This window comes from Notamacropus eugenii, chromosome 1, assembly GCF_028372415.1.
Source record: "Notamacropus eugenii isolate mMacEug1 chromosome 1, mMacEug1.pri_v2, whole genome shotgun sequence".
Taxonomy (NCBI): Eukaryota; Metazoa; Chordata; class Mammalia; order Diprotodontia; family Macropodidae; genus Notamacropus; species Notamacropus eugenii.
The window spans coordinates 5,994,043-6,009,479 of NC_092872.1; the positions used below are offsets into that span (position 1 = coordinate 5,994,043).

The 15,437-nt window shown below is 45.0% G+C and overlaps 2 protein-coding genes across 4 annotated transcripts in view; both read left to right on the forward strand.

The window, feature by feature from the left end:
• CDHR4 (cadherin related family member 4) overlaps positions 1-9,713 on the forward strand; it is a 39,917-nt gene extending 30,204 nt beyond the window's left edge. For 2 of the 3 annotated variants that reach the window (XM_072650839.1, XM_072650847.1), the window contains exons 17-20: positions 6,587-6,643; positions 6,891-6,963; positions 8,087-8,117; positions 9,406-9,713. In XM_072650839.1, the coding sequence (XP_072506940.1) occupies positions 6,587-6,643; positions 6,891-6,963; positions 8,087-8,117; positions 9,406-9,461 (217 nt within the window). In that variant the 3' untranslated portion in view covers positions 9,462-9,713. The remainder of the gene's footprint in view (positions 1-6,586; positions 6,644-6,890; positions 6,964-8,086; positions 8,118-9,405) is intronic. The other variant, XM_072650831.1, reaches the window with a different exon arrangement.
• A 4,445-nt stretch (positions 9,714-14,158) lies between these two features.
• Positions 14,159-15,437, forward strand: part of IP6K1 (inositol hexakisphosphate kinase 1) — a 79,744-nt gene continuing 78,465 nt past the window's right edge. The window contains exon 1 of the mRNA XM_072650862.1: positions 14,159-14,527. The gene's annotated coding sequence lies outside the window, so the exon portion shown is untranslated. The remainder of the gene's footprint in view (positions 14,528-15,437) is intronic.

Genomic DNA, 15,437 nt, shown 5'->3' on the forward strand with positions numbered 1-15,437 from the left:
CTCTCCTGGATCTATTTTCCAGGTCAGTTGTTTTTCCAATGAGATATTTCACATTATCTTCCATTTTTTCATTCTTTTGGTTTTGTTTTGTGATTTCTTGGTTTCTCATAAAGTCATTAGCCTCCATCTGTTCCATTCTAATTTTGAAAGAACTGTTTTCTTCAGTGAGCTTTTGAAACCTCCTTTTCCATTTGGCTAATTATGCTTTTTAAAGCATTCTTCTCCTCATTGGCTTTTTGAACCTCTTTTGCCAATTGAGTTAACCTATTTTTCAAGGTGTTATTTTCTTCAGCATTTTTGGCGTCTCCTTTAGCAAGGTGTTGGCCCACTTATAATGCTTTTCTTGCCTTTCTCTCATTTCTCTTCCCAATTTTTCCTCCACCTCTCTTACTTGATTTTCAAAATCCTTTTTGAGCTCTTCCATGGCCTGAGACCATTGAATATTTATTTTGGATGTTTGGAATACAGAAGCCTTGACTTCTATGTCTTTCCCTGATGGGAAGCATTGTTCTTCCTCATCTGAGAGGATGGGAGGAGATATCTGTTCACCAAGAAAGTAACCTTCTATGGTCTTATTTTTTTTCCCTTTTTTGGGCATTTTCCCAACCAGTTACTTGACTTTTGGGTCCTTTGTCAAGAGTAGGGTATACTCTGGGAATCTGTGAGATCTCAGTTCCTCTAATGTGGCATGATCAAGTGTGTACTGGTCTGGGAGCAGAAAGGGATTTTTGTGCCCAGAATCTTAGCAGAGTTTCCTCTCCACAGCCACCTGGCCTCCAGTTCCCAAGTCAGCACTGGGGACTGATTTTCAGATAAGCTGGATGAGCAGGGCCACCATTCAGTGTGAGACAAAGACCAGCTTGCCCAGGGACTCTACACAGGGTAGAGGCAAGAATCAGTTCTTCAATGCCCCCAGGGTTTTAACCTCCAAAAATGTATGTGGCTACTGCACCTGCCTTGTAGCGTGACTGCCTGCTGCCAGAGCTATGGGAAGGCCCTTCTCCCTTCCTGGACAGCTGGAAAAACCCTGTCACTTTGGCACCTATGGGTTGAGGGAATCTTTGAACCCACTGCTGCTGGGACTGGGGATTCCACAACTGGAGATTCCGCCCCCAAGGGCTGATTACAAGCTGTGCACCTGCCAAGGCTGGGCTGGGCTCCACTCTCTGCTCCACGTCCAGTGCAACAGACATTTCCCGTAGGCCCTTCAGGTCACCCTGGGCTGGAAATCTCCTCCACTCTGTTGTTCTCCACTTCTGCTGCTCCAAAATTTGTTGAGAGTCCCTCTCTACAGGTATTTTATGGGCTGTGGGGGAGACCCTGAGTATGTGTGTCTTTCTACTCTGCCATCTTGGCCGGAAGCGGAAGCTGATTTTTTTAACCCAAGTGTAAGACAATACATATATTCTCGCTGAATTCTATTTTATGTAGATTTAGTTCTCACCTGTTCAGATCTTCTTGGATCCTGATTCTGTCACTCAGTGTCTCCCTATCCTCCCATCTTTGTGACATATGCAAATTTTGTGAGCATGCCATCTAGACCAGGACTTCTTCAGCTTTTTCTGTTAGCTTCTGATGTACTAATGTTGATGTTGCATGGCCTGAGGACATGTGCAGTGCAAAGTGTGCATGGTTTGTGTTCAGAACCAAGGCTGCAGCAAAGTTGCCAATGCAACCTGGGCAAGCACTGCCAGAAACACATTGGATTCATTACATATTTGATTTCTAATTAATTTTTGGTTGTTGCATGTTCAGAAATCTTTTATTGTTGACAAATTTTTCACAAGCCCATATGGGTTTAGGAAGCACTGATTCTAGACCACTATCCAAATCATTAAAATGTTCAGCATAACCAGGACCACGTACAGGTCTCTGTGTTATTTTACTGAAGACTTTCTGACCAATTGACATCAAACCATTAAAGGCTATTCTTCTAGTCCAACCATCCAAGAAATTTTGAATCAATCTAATTGTATTATCATGTAATCCACATTTCTCCATCTTCTTCACAAAAAGAACATGTGGTACTTGCTCAAAAGTATTGCTAAGAGCTAGCTTAAATTATATTTGCTGCATTTTCTTCCATCAGTGTAGTAACCTTGTCAAAAATCTTTTAAAAATTATCATTTTTATGATTATGAACCTGATGAAAATCAATAAACATGAACACTTTCTTTTACAAATAAATCACAATACTGTGAATCTCTATTTGATACTTCTTGACTTTTTTTTAGTACATATGAAATAGTACATTAGCTCCAATATAGCCTTCCTTGCTTGTCTGAATCTTCTTCTAAACTTACTTCTGCTCACTTCTGTGCATTTTAAAAATATTTCTTAAACACCTTTTCCTTTTTTTTCTCTTTTTGTATCACTATCACCCCCTTCACTCCCTTATATACATTTCCTTCCCCCAAAAAAACCCTCCCTTGTAAAAAATGAATATAGTCAAGAAAAAAAAATACACTACATGAACAATGTCTGTTGATGTCTATCTCATTCTGTGTCTCTAGTTCATCACCTTCTTTGTCAAAAAGTAGGGAGCATGATACATCATCACTCTTGAGTAGTGATAGGTCATTGCACTGCTCATAGCTCTTACGTCTTTCAACATTGTTTTCCTATTTTCCTTATTATATGGCAATGGGGAACTGGTGAGCAATTGCAATGTGTAGTCCTCATATGGAAGAGATTGGGGGTCTTGCTTTTGTCAAGAAACAGATATTTACTATGAATGCATACCAAGAAGAGAAATACATTTTCCCCAACCAGGAGATACACTCTCCTCTATACTACCTTGGTCTGTAGGTTTCTACAGAGCATTTGTCCCATCAAGTTCACTTCCAAATGTCACATGACTGATAGATGAATGAATTCCATTTCTGCTACTGCTGGGCTGGGTCAGGCTTTTAACAAACCCCAGAATATACTCAGATTCTGGTTTTCTGGTGGCTTACTCCTGACTTTGAAGCTCACAACACTTCACTTTAGTCATCTCCAGTCGTTTTTACAACCTCATTTGAACTCATCCAGAGAAACATGAGAAAGAAAGATGCTTACTTTTTACCTTTTGAACACACCCCCAGTTAGGGCTTGGAAGTCAGTCAAAAAGGCTCCTCTTTGTGTTGTGATCAAAATGGAAATAACAACTACACATTCTCAAGTCCATATGGAGACTGAGTGTGCGATCTCTGCATTCTCATTAGCCCAGTCCACCCCATTACACTGTAAATTATTCTGATTTTACTCACTTTACTTCACATCACTTCATAAAAGCCTCACAGGTTTCTTAGAATCTTTCTCTTTCTTCATATCTTATGGTGTAAATAATATTCAATTACAGTAATATATTTGTTTAGCCATTTCCATTTTATGGACATCCCCTTTGTTGTCAGTTCTTTGCTATAAAAAAAAGTGTTGCATGTCAGTTCTTCCCCTCTTTCTTTGATCTATATAGAATAGATATCCAATAGTGGTGTCATTGAATTCAAAGACAGGCACAGTTTAATGACTTTTTATGGTAGAGTTTCAAATTACTTTCCAGAATGATCAATTCACAGCTCCACTGGCAGAGCATCTGTATGCCTGTCCTTCCACAGCCCCTCCAACAGTTTCCATTTTCCTTTGTGGGGGGGGGGGGTCATCTTTTCCAATATGATGGACATGAGGTAGAATCTCAATTGCTTTAATTTTCATTTATCTTTCTATTGATTTGCAGTATTTAAACATATGATTGTTGATGGTTTGCCCTCCTTTTGAAAACTGCTTCTTCATATCCTTTGCCCATTTTTTTCTTGGGGAATGGCTCTTGGTCTTATCAGTTAATTATATCAATTTCTATATACCTTGGATAGCAGACCATTATGAGAGCAGTATGCTGCGAAGATCATTAGGTAATTATTTTCATTCTAATCTAATTATGCTGATTTTGTTTGTGGAGAAAATTTTTCAAATTTGTTTAATCAGTAGCATCTATTTTTATTACCTGTGATCTGCTCTATCCCCTGTTTGGTAAAAAAATCTTTTCCTATTTATAGTTGTGATATTCTTTTATATCTAGGTCACGTATCCATTTGGAGTTTATGGTATAGAGTGAGGTGTTGGCCTGACCTTAATTTCTTCCAAACTACCTTTTTGTTTACCTAATAGTTTTGTCAGATAAGCCTTACTCTAGTGTTTGGAATTCTTGGGTTTATCTAACATTATGCTGTTATGATCAATTGCATCTGGATCTTGTATATCTAATCTATTTCACTGATCGATGTTTGTATTTTTTAATAAGTACTAGGGAAATTTTTATAATTATTGCCTTATAATCTAGTTTGCAGTCTGGTACAGCTAAGCTACTTCTTTTCCACTTTAAAAAAGATCTACCTTGAGACTCTTACTTAACTTTCTTCCAGATGAATTTTGTTATTAATTCTTTTTTAGTTTTAGTTACAAAGTAACCCTTTGATAGTTTGATTAGTATGACACTGAACCTATAAATTAATTTAGGTGTGTTATCATTTTTATTACATTGTCATAGTCCAACCATGAGTAATTAATATATCTCTAATCATTTAGGTCTATATTTCTGTAAAGTGTTTTATAGTTATATTCCTATAATTCTTATGTGTGTCTTTATAGGTGGTCCTCCAGATGTTATATTTTGTAATTATATTAAAAGAAAATTCTTTTTCTATCTTTACCTCTTGACTTTTGTTAGTAACATAAAAAAAGGCTTTCTATTTTATATCTTACTACTTGACCAAGATTATTGTTCCAATTAATTTGTAGTTGCATTTTTAGTGTTCTTAAATCGGAGGTGTCAAACTTTCTTCATCTGGGTTTCTTTTTTGGGTTTTCTAACCCATAGATTTTTCTCATCGTGTTTGGTATTTTCTTCTGTTTACTCATATTTGCCCTGTGGAGGCCCAGTGTTCACAGATGTCAAGTCCATTTATTAGATTTCCCTGAGTGATCCCTCTCATAGCCTCCAGTGGCTTCTGGCAGTCCTTTTGAGCAGTTCCCTTTGGGTTTTCCAAATTGTTGCTGTGTTTAGGGGCCTTTTCAATATTCCTTGAGGTAGGCACAGATGAGTTGGGGTGCATTCACTGTGTCCATTGAGTGGTTTCAAGTTAAAGGCTAGAGACACTATTCCTTTGTCTCATGGCTGTTTCTCTGGGATGAATGGGGGTGGAGGCAGGTGATTTTAGAGGGCATCAGAAGAAGAAGAGAGTCCACTGGGCATTGATCACATTGGCATTGGCTCCTCTGGGCTGGTTAGGGAGAGATAAAGGAAGAGGGTGTGTGGGCCTCTGGCTTCTCTGGGTTGGATATAGGGTAGGAAGCTTGGGATCATTGTTCTTGAGAAGCCAAGCTGGCTATGGTAGTCACCATATCCCTTTCTAAAAGTTTACCAATACCTCTATAATGATCCATTCTAGAATTTCCCAGGAATTGAAATCAAGTTGACTAGCCTCCTACAGTTTGCAGATTCTGGTTTTTTTTCCTTTTTCTGAAAATCAGGACATTTGCCCTTCTCCAATCTTGCGCTACCTTTCCCATTTTCCGTATCTTTCAAATATGGCTGACAGCAACTCTATGTACCAGTTCTTTTGGTACCTGGAGATACAGTTCATCTGGGAAGGTGTCTTGAATTATCTAAGGGCAGCACGATGCTCTCTTGCTATGACCGTACTTATCGTATCATCTCCTGTTAGCCATTTTGTTCATCATTTCCAGTGCAAGGGCAGAGGGAATAGAAGCAAAATAAGAATGGGGAAACATTGGTTTCTCTCTTTTGTTAGCTGCTGCCTTCCCAAGCAAAAGCTCTCTCCTTTCTTGGATCTTTTCTTCCAGTGTAGCTTAAAAAACCCACACCTTTTTGTTGTCTTTAACTTTTCTTGACAATCTCGGGTCACTGTGGGTTTTATTGAGCACTTGACATTATTTTTAGTGAACCATATCATGCTTTTATATTCATTTTCTGTTACCCAGCCTTATTTCTATCTTCTGTATATTTCTTTTTTCCTTTAAGTTAGTTGGTTTCCTGTGCACATCCACATTTGTCTCTTCAGACATGTCCTTTTTTTCTGCCTCACTGGAATTGTTTCCCCTTTTGTGTTCAGAATTTTACTCTTGAGTGTCTCCCTTTCCTCCTTCTCTGATTTCAACTGTAGAATTTCCACGTTTTTCTTTTCCTCAACCTTGAGCCCAGGGGCTGTGCACACAGTAGCTTCTCAGGGAATGTCAACTGGATGGATGGATGGATGCAGTAACTTGGCATAAGATATTTTCTCTGCCGGCCTCATCTAGCATCACTAATGGGGACTGAAGAATACTTCGTTCTTTAAGTATTAGGGCCCCGTATTCCATTTAGAGGCCTTTATTATAATGAGGAATGGCAATAAAATTTAACCTTTAATAGATGGAGTTCAATTTAATAGGTCATTTTTTTACCCAAATTACTTATCTCCATATCAAGTGTGAAGCCTTAACACGTCATCACGAAAGAGAGTATAGGTTAGAGGCAAAGCAGAAATTCCTCTAGGCACAAAGAATCTTAATTCCACTTACCTGATACTCCTTCCTTTTATTCTAGGATGGCGCTAAGCCAGCAAACACATGGACAATCCTCCCAGACTCTGTTACTGGACAGGTAAAGTAGCAGCCTTCTGTTCCCTTTTCTCCCTGGGTTTCACAGGATTTTGATCATCCTTAATCAACTGCCTTACTTTCAAAGCCAGTTGCTGGGGTCTGACAACCACTCTATGGCAGAAGCAACCTGCTCTGCTGAGGCCCCTGCCCTATTAGAAACAGTTTTACCAGAGATTTTTCAAGATCACTAATGCTAGGGCCCCTGAAGGCATCTTCCACTGCTTCCTTTACTTTCTTCTTTCGCCTAGCACCAGAAGAAATGAAAATTCTGTTGGGGAGCTAAGAATAAAGGATGATGAAGCTAGCAGCATCCTCAGTCTGGTATAGCTCAGCCTGCTTCAATCAATGGGGTTTGAAAGGGAGGGGAAAGGGTGTAAGATAAACATTTATTAAGCACCTACATGCCAGGCCCTGGGCCAAGCACTTTATAAATATGATCTCAAAGGGCACTTCTACTAACAACCACTGGCACCAGAGCTATCTCCAAGATAGTACTGCCCCTATTTGATTGTCCCTTTTCCTCCACAAATTCCCCATATCTTGTTTACTTCAAAATTCAGCCTATGCTACCTTTACTCATGTAGCCTACCTCTTCCACCAAGCTATGTTGTATTTTTCTGGTATATAATTTTGCGTGTACTTACATATGAACATATATAAATGATGTGGTGGATGGAGTGTGAAGCCTGGAGTCAGGAAGACTCATCTTCCTGAGACATTTACTGGCTGTGTGACCCTGGGCAAGTCACTTATCCTGTTTGCCTCAATTTGCTCATCCATAGAATGAAATGGAGGAAGAAATGGCCAACCACTCTGTATCTTTGCCAAGAAAACTGCAAATGGGGTCACAATGACTGAGTTGCACATGACTGAAAAGCAACTGAACAAATGTATGCACCTATTGACTTCCCCGTAGACTATAAGCTCTTGGAGAGCAGGGACTATTTGTTTTTTGCCTTTGTACCTGCAATTCCTCCAATGTTACCTGATAATTGTTCAGTCTTTCATGAATGACTCTTCAGGACCCTGCGGATCATAGGATGTCAAATCTTGGTCTAGATACTGGAGTGGTTTGCCATTTCCTTCTCCAATGGACTAAGGTAAACAAAGGTTAAGTGACTTGCCCAGGATCACATAGCTAGTAAGTGTCTAAGACTGGATTTGAACTCAGGTCTTCCTGACTCCAGGTCCAGAGCTTTATCCACTTAGTCATCAAGCTGTCTCCACCTGGTAGACCTTTGGTGCTTAATAAATGTGTGTTGTTTGATTGATAGATCAGAGCTCTAGATCAAGGGAGCTACCCACATCTAGCACCTTGGGCTAGAATAAGCAAAGGCTATAGCAATTCTGGGTATTAGAACTAGATGCTGGTGTGGGGGTGTGTGCAGGTGGGGAGACTGCTAATTGCTTTTCCCTCGTTTCCTTTTTCTTTCCCACTGAGCAGCAGCAGTTTGATGGCAGAGCCCAGGACCCTGGTAAGTTCTCTATTTCCTGCCCCTTCTGCAAATGAAGGGACATATTGTCACCAAATTCAGTTTGGAACAAGTGCCATCACTGCCACCTTGGCCCTTTAGGAAACAGGAAGGCTCCCTTGACCAGACTCCCTGTGCAATGACACCCTGACATTCACGCCCCTTTGCTTTAAGCTTATTCATACTTTCCCTTCTGGCCTGGACTGAAAGCAATTCAGGACTTGCAGGGCCACCCCAACCACTGCCTCTTTAGCCTTCACTTAATACCCCCCACACTTTTTTCCCCTGATTTCTCTCTCATAATTCTTTTTTTCAGTTCCAAATTCTTTCCCTCCCCTTCCCGCCCCTGCATTAAGGCAAGAAAAAAAAAACCCATTACTAACATACAAAGTATAATCTTGAAAAACAAATTTCTGCATTAGCCATGAACATGAGAGAGAGACAGAGACAAAGATAGTGACAGAGACAGAGAGAGAGAGAGAGAGACAGACAGAGAAAGAGAGACAGACAGAGAAAGAGAGAGATAGACAGAGAGAGAGAGAGAGAGACAGAAAGAGACAGAGAGAGGCAGAGAGAGACAGAGACAGAGAGACAGAGACAGAGAGAGAGACACACACACACAGAGACAGAGAGAGAGACAGAGAGAGAGAATATGCTTCAGTCTTCACTCTGAATCCATCATTTCTCTGTCTGAGGTGGATAGCATGTTTCATCTTGAGTCCTTAGGAGTTATGGTGGGTCATTGCATTGATCAGAGTTTATTCAGATCAGAGTCTTTCACAGTTGATTATATTTACAATATTTTTGTTACTGTGTAGAACGTTCTCCTGGCTCTGTTCACTTCACTTTGCAACAGTTCATACAAATCTTCCCAGTTTTTTTTCTGAAACCGTCCCTTTCTCATTTATTATATACCATAAATTGTTCCACCATTCCCCAGTTGATGGGCTTCCTCTCAGTTTCCAATTCTTTGCCACAACAAAAAGATCTGCTATAAATATTTTTGTATATATGGGTCCTTTCCATCTTTCTTTGATCTCTGGTATATGGACTTGGTAGTGGCATTACTGGGTCAAAGAGTATGTACAATTTAATAGCTTCTGGGGGCATAGTTCCAAATTCTCTACCCTTTCCTGGTGAGTTGCCTTATGTCTTGGGACTACCTTTCAGGAGCTCAATTTTTAGCTGGATGAAAATGGCTGGCCATATGCTACTTCCCTTACACACCCTAAGATCCTGCTTGGACCTGCCAAGGTGAAGTCATATAGAACTCACTGCTTTTCACATCTAGTTACAGGCAGAGATTATCTCTTCAGCAGCAGTACAGGAGCACGACGCTGGCTCTGAGGCAAATCTGCACAGCATGGGCCAGAACTGTTTTAAGAAATTAGTAGCCGTACTTTTTTGGAAATGGGTGAGATACATAAAAGGGTTCTAGGCTGACTCATTTCCCTGCTGGTTTCATACCCTGCTGACTCCTTACTTCCCTCCAGCCCCTCCCTTCCTTTTCTCCTACTACCTTAGACCGACCCTAACTTCCAGTTTGTGTTTCACTATCAGAATAATCTTACAAAAAATAAAGGTGTTATTTTACTCTAATGGGAGATTGAATGTCAATAAGATAACTCTTAAAAAAAGAGAAGCATAGCAGGGTCAGATCACCCTGTAACGAACAGAAGACATCCCATTGCACTGGCAGCCTGTGATTCTCTAAGTGTTTTGTTGAGAGCCCAATGAGCCCTCAGTTCCTTTCTTACTGTCTTCCATTTTCCTCCACACTTTTTAAAATTGTTAAAAGCATGTAAGAGTTATTGGGTACAATAGTTTATGATTTTGTCCCTTGCTCTCTCGTGCCATCAATAACATTGCTTGACAGCCTGAAATTGAGGGAATATTACAGTTCTCTTGGAGGATGCTGTCCCACCTTAGGGTTAGGAGAAGCAGCCTCAGAAGCCCTCACCATTTAGTGGAGACATTAGTAGGAGAGGAAGCAGGAAATCTGGGTCTTTTCTCTAGGTAGGTTTCAATGATTACCCTCCCATTTCTTCTGCTTAATAATAATAAAAATATTTAGCATTTAGTGCTTTGAGGTTTGCAAAGTGTTTTATCAGTACTATCTCATTTTACCTCACAACAACCCTGAGAGTTAGTATCTCCACTTTATAGAGGGAGAAATTGACCCAGAAAGAGGTTAAGTGACTCACACAGCTTGAAAGTGGATTTGAAAACAGTTTTTCCCAACTCCAAGTCCAGCACTCTATCAGCTGCGCCACCTAGCTGCTATAATAGAAGCTACGTTGTAATACGCAGAATGCTATAACAGCTTGCTCTCACCTTACCTTCCAGGCATGCTCTAGAAGGATTAATAAGGGGATTTTTCTTTTTAAAAAATTACGAAGTGCTTTGAGCTCCACAATGATTGATGATAAATGAATATAAGCTGTTACTATCATCATTAATGAGCTGAGGATGCCTAAATCTTACTTTGGCCATCTGCTTCCCATTCTTGGGAAATAGAAAAGAGGTCAATTTCCAACCACTAGTTTTGCCCGTTTCCTTTATTGTATCCCAATCATCAATTAGCTCATGTGTCAAATTCAATTTAACAAATATTCATTATGGATCTGTTATATGCTAGGTACTGTACATATGAAGATGAAACACAAAAGTCAGTCTTCAAAGTCCTTACAGTCTAATGGAGGGACATTTTACAGATATGTATAAAGCAAAGTTGATTAAGAGGCAAAGGAGAAATCCAGATAAAGCTTTCTAGGAAAATTTGAGATTAGAGAATCATTTTCAGCTGAAACACTAAGGCAAGACTTGGTGGAGGAGTGGGAATCTAAGCTGGTCCTTGAGGGAGAAAGCTCTCAACAGGTGGCCACAAGAACAACGAGGCATTCCATGCAAGGAAGATCATCCAGATGTGAGCCAGGGCAGGACAAGATCATGGCATAGGAAGTAGCTCAGTTTAGCTTGAGTTCAGGGTAGGTGGAAATGGGTAATTTCTTGTATGTAGTATAATACATAAATATAAATACAATAATATATAATATATATAATTATTATATATTATATATGTATAAACATAAATGGGTAATAATCTTGTACGTAGCTTGCTTTGTATCTATCTATTTGCATTTTGTCTCCCCCATTAGATCGTAAGCTCCTTGAGTATCTTTAGACACTTTTTGTATTCCCTGTGTTTAGTATAGTGTTTGGAGCATCTGAAGCTTGATACATGTTTATTGATTGATTAATTGATTTAATGGTCAGTCAGTCAATAAGCATTCATTAAGTTCCTATCTAATGCAGGCATTTAAGTACCTCTGTTCCAGGCTCTGTGTTAAATACTGAGGATACAAAAAGAGAAAGAGGTCAAAGAGTCTTTGTCCTCAAGAAGCTAGAAAATCCAATGAGAGTTCAGAGTCTAATAAATGCTTATTGATTGAAAAGTAAGTTGCCTCCAGACTGTAGAGGGCCTTAATGCTAGATTAAATGTTATTTATACCATGTACAAGAGTCTGAATTTTAACCAAAATCGGGGAATCCTCCCCAGTGGAGTAATTGAGCATTTGCTTCATGTCATGTGGAGTAAACTGGACCTTTTCTAGGAGAAAGGAAGCAAAAGTAGCCCTGGAAGCTTTGCTTAGTGGTCTGGTGTCCTGAGGAGCTTCCTATCCTGGTTGCATCACCAAAAAAAAAAAAATTGAGGTGGAGTCCTTTTTATCCTAGCTCCGTCCAGCATCTCTCCCCTTGGGCATTTGGGTGTGAATGCTTCAAACTCTAGTTTTCCTCAGTGCCACTCCTCATAACTCTATCATCCTGCATGGACCTGCAGGGCGGTTGTCCCTGTCTGATTACAGGCCTAGTTGCTTGTGGGTAGCTTAGTAGTACTACTTGGGTTTAGGTCATCATTTATTGGGAACCTGGGGATCCAGAAAGGATTCCAGTGATAAAGAAGGTTTGAAGCTCTTTAGATGCGCTGATTGAGTGAAGCTAACCATGTCATAAAGGCTGTGACCTGTGGTATGCTGGCTAGTCACAGCTGCTTCAACTTCTCAGGATTCCTGGAATCTCTTGGCAATAGCATGGGAAATGCCCAAGGTCATGGTTTAATGTAAGAGCCCAATCCCTGGGCCAAATTCTTTTTTTAAAGCCCTAACAAGCCTCATTAGTCAACACCACTATAGTTATCACAGTAATAATTGAGCCTAATATGTTCAAATTCCCCACGGAAAGCCCATTCTCTTTCTGATGACATTCGCTCTTTGAGGCCTGATCATTGGGGCCATTTGGGTTTTGCTGCAGCGCTAATAATAATAGCTTGTGGGTCTGAATTTCAGGGAAGTAGAGGGCCCAGAGCCATGGAATTTCCTTATTCCTCTGACCCAAGATGGCCTATTTTATAGTCCCTCAGGCTGTGAAAGAAATTGCCAAGCAAAAAATGCAACCGGCTTCTTTGAGGGGAACATTTCTTCTTCTAGGACTTGTACCCGCCACTCCTGACTGATCTCTATGAAGACGAGCCAAATAACATGTGTTGGAACAGGTCTCCATGGCAGCTGATATGAATGTTAAGTAGGTTGCTTTACACAGGAGGAAAACAACATTAATGCTTCATGGATCTGAAATGTCATTTACGTAGGCCCTGGCAAAGGGGCAGCTCATAAGCCATCCGCACTTGTCCTCTGCAACCCTCACTTCTGGTGTCCTAGCGGATGTCTTCTAACACTTAGAATGTTTTCTAACATCATGAGAGTCCTAGTGCTGGAGGTGGGCTATCCATCTGTTACCACTGGCTCTTGATGCATGACGATCCATCTGAGCACACATCTTGGGCATCTTCCATCACTCCTCCGTAGATTATCCTTGTCATAATCTCCAGTTTTTTTACACCAAACAGACTGGCCTCCACTGCCCTTTCAGTCACCCAGAACTTGGATTCTTTAGAGACTGGTCAGAGGCAGGGTGACAATAGTAGGAAGCATGCTGCCCTTGACGCCAGGGAGATGTGGGCTCCAATCTAACACCAGCGGAGGGACTCTTGATTCAAAGCCACGTGGAATCAATGGAATCAATGGTGTGTGTGGTGTCCTTCCTTGCTGAAGAAGACCATGCCACCAGAGAAGAGATGACGTGACTTGCACTTGACTTTGAGGGAGGGCTGTGCAGGTCACCAGCCTCACTTCTCCTCCAGAGCCATCTGAATCCAGTGACCAGATATTCATCAGGATGACGGGAGATGACCCAGGATGAGGCAGTTAGGGTTAAGTGACTTGGCCAAGGTCTCACAGCTAGTGAGTGCCAAGTGTCTGAGGTGAGATTTGAACTCAGGTCCTCCTGCCCCCTGCTCTGGTGCTCTACCCACTGCACCACCCGGCTGCCCAGAATAAGTGGTAGCCTTAGGAGAGATGCTTCTTTTCCTAAAGGCAGGGGAGCCCCCGCAAGTCCCCAAAGCGATCCCTGGGCCGCCCCGTCCGCCCCTTCCACCTCATCCACCTGCACTGCCCGCGCGGGGCTCCTCGGCCCAGCTCGGCAGTCCCATCGCCCCTGCGCTCTCCTGGGCCGCATCACTGCCCCATTTCCCCCGAAGCCCTCGGGCCGCTGCCTGCTGGCACCGTGGCCGTCTTCGGGCGCGCCCTGGGTCCCGTCTACACCTGCTTGGGCCGCTCTTGCGCAGGTCAGACCCCGCCTGGAGGGGCGGCAGCTCCCTCCTCTGAGGCGAGGGGGCCCCAGGCGGGGGGGGGGGGGAGGGGCGGGGCCTGGGCCCCCCCCCCCCCAGGCCCGGCCCGCCGCCCCGAGGCCCGCCCCCGCCTCAGGCCCGGCCCGCGCCCCCCCCCCTAGGCCCGGCCCGCGCCCCGAGGCCCGCCCCCGCCTCAGGCCCGGCCCGCGCCCCCCCCTCGGCCCGGCCCGCGCCCGCCCCCCGGAAGCCCGCCCGTCGCAGCGCCCTCGGCCCGCAGGCCTCCCGCCGCTCGGAGCGCGCGGCCCAGGCGCAGAGGCCCGTCACGGTCACGTGCCCTTGGCGTTGCGGACCCGAGTAGGCGTTGGGGATGCGGGAGGCTTTGGACTGACGGGCCGCGCGACCTGTCAGCAGGGGGCGCTGACCCCGGCCGGCGGGCGAAGCGGCCTGTGATTGGGGAAGCCGCCCCGGCGAGGGGCGTATTCCTTGCCGGTATGGTTGCTATGACGCCAGGCCCCCGCCCCCTCGGCTGGCCGCCATCTTGTTGTTGATCCGTACCCAGTCGGAGCCGAGCCGGGAGCGGGTGCGGAGCGGCCGCCGAAGGGCCGCCGCCGTCGGGGCTCAGCCGCCAGCGCTGCCTGCCTGCCGGCCGGGCGGGCCGGACCCTGGAGGCCCGGGGGGCCCAGCCCCCGGCGGGGAGCCGCGGCCGTCCGCTGCCAGGGCCCCGCGGGTGAGTCACGGGAAGGAAGCCGGCCGTCGTGACGGGCCGGAGCCGGGGGGCGGGGGGGCTCGGGGCGAGCGGCAGGGCCGCGGGACGGCGAGCCCGGGAGGGCCGGGGGGGGCCGCGGGGGGAGAGGCCCCCGTTGGGGGCGGGGCATCCTGCCCGGGAGCATCCTCGGGGGGAGGGGCGGACGGGAGCGGGATGCGGAAGGGAGGGGGAGAGGGAAACTGAGGCCGGAGGGAGCGGGAGGGGGGGCGGGAGGGGGGCGGAGGTTGTGTAACCGTAGTGATGGGGGGAAGGACGGCTGGGGGGGGCATGGAGGGGCCCCGTGACGCGCGGGCCGTGCGTGGGGCGGTGCGTGGTGCGGGCGGGCGTCTGCGTGTACGCGCGTACGTGTACATGCATCCACACACAGACATGCACACATGCGCACATACATACACATGCCTACACACAGCATACAGGCATGTGTGCACACATCCGCGCGCACGTATGCACACATACATGCACACATGTACGCACACATATGCACTCGTGCACACGCATATATGCGCACATGCACAGACACATACACACATGTACATGTGTACGCACACCTACTCCTCTACAGGCAGCCGGATGATCCCTGACAGCCTCGGGCAGGGCCCCCTTGGGCCAGGGCCCCCCTTGGGCCGGGCCCCTTTGGGCAGAGCCCCCTTGGGCAGGGCCCCCCTTGGCAGAGCCCCCTTGGGCCGGGGCCCCCTTGGGCAGAGCCTCCTTGGGCAGAGCCTCCTTGGGCCGGGCCCCTTTGGGCAGAGCCCCCTTGGGCAGAGCCCCCTTGGGCCGGGGCCCCCTTGGGCAGAGCCTCCTTGGGCCGGGCCCCTTTGGGCCGAGCCCCCTTGGGCAGAGCCCCCTTGGGCCGGGGCCCCCTTGGGCAGAG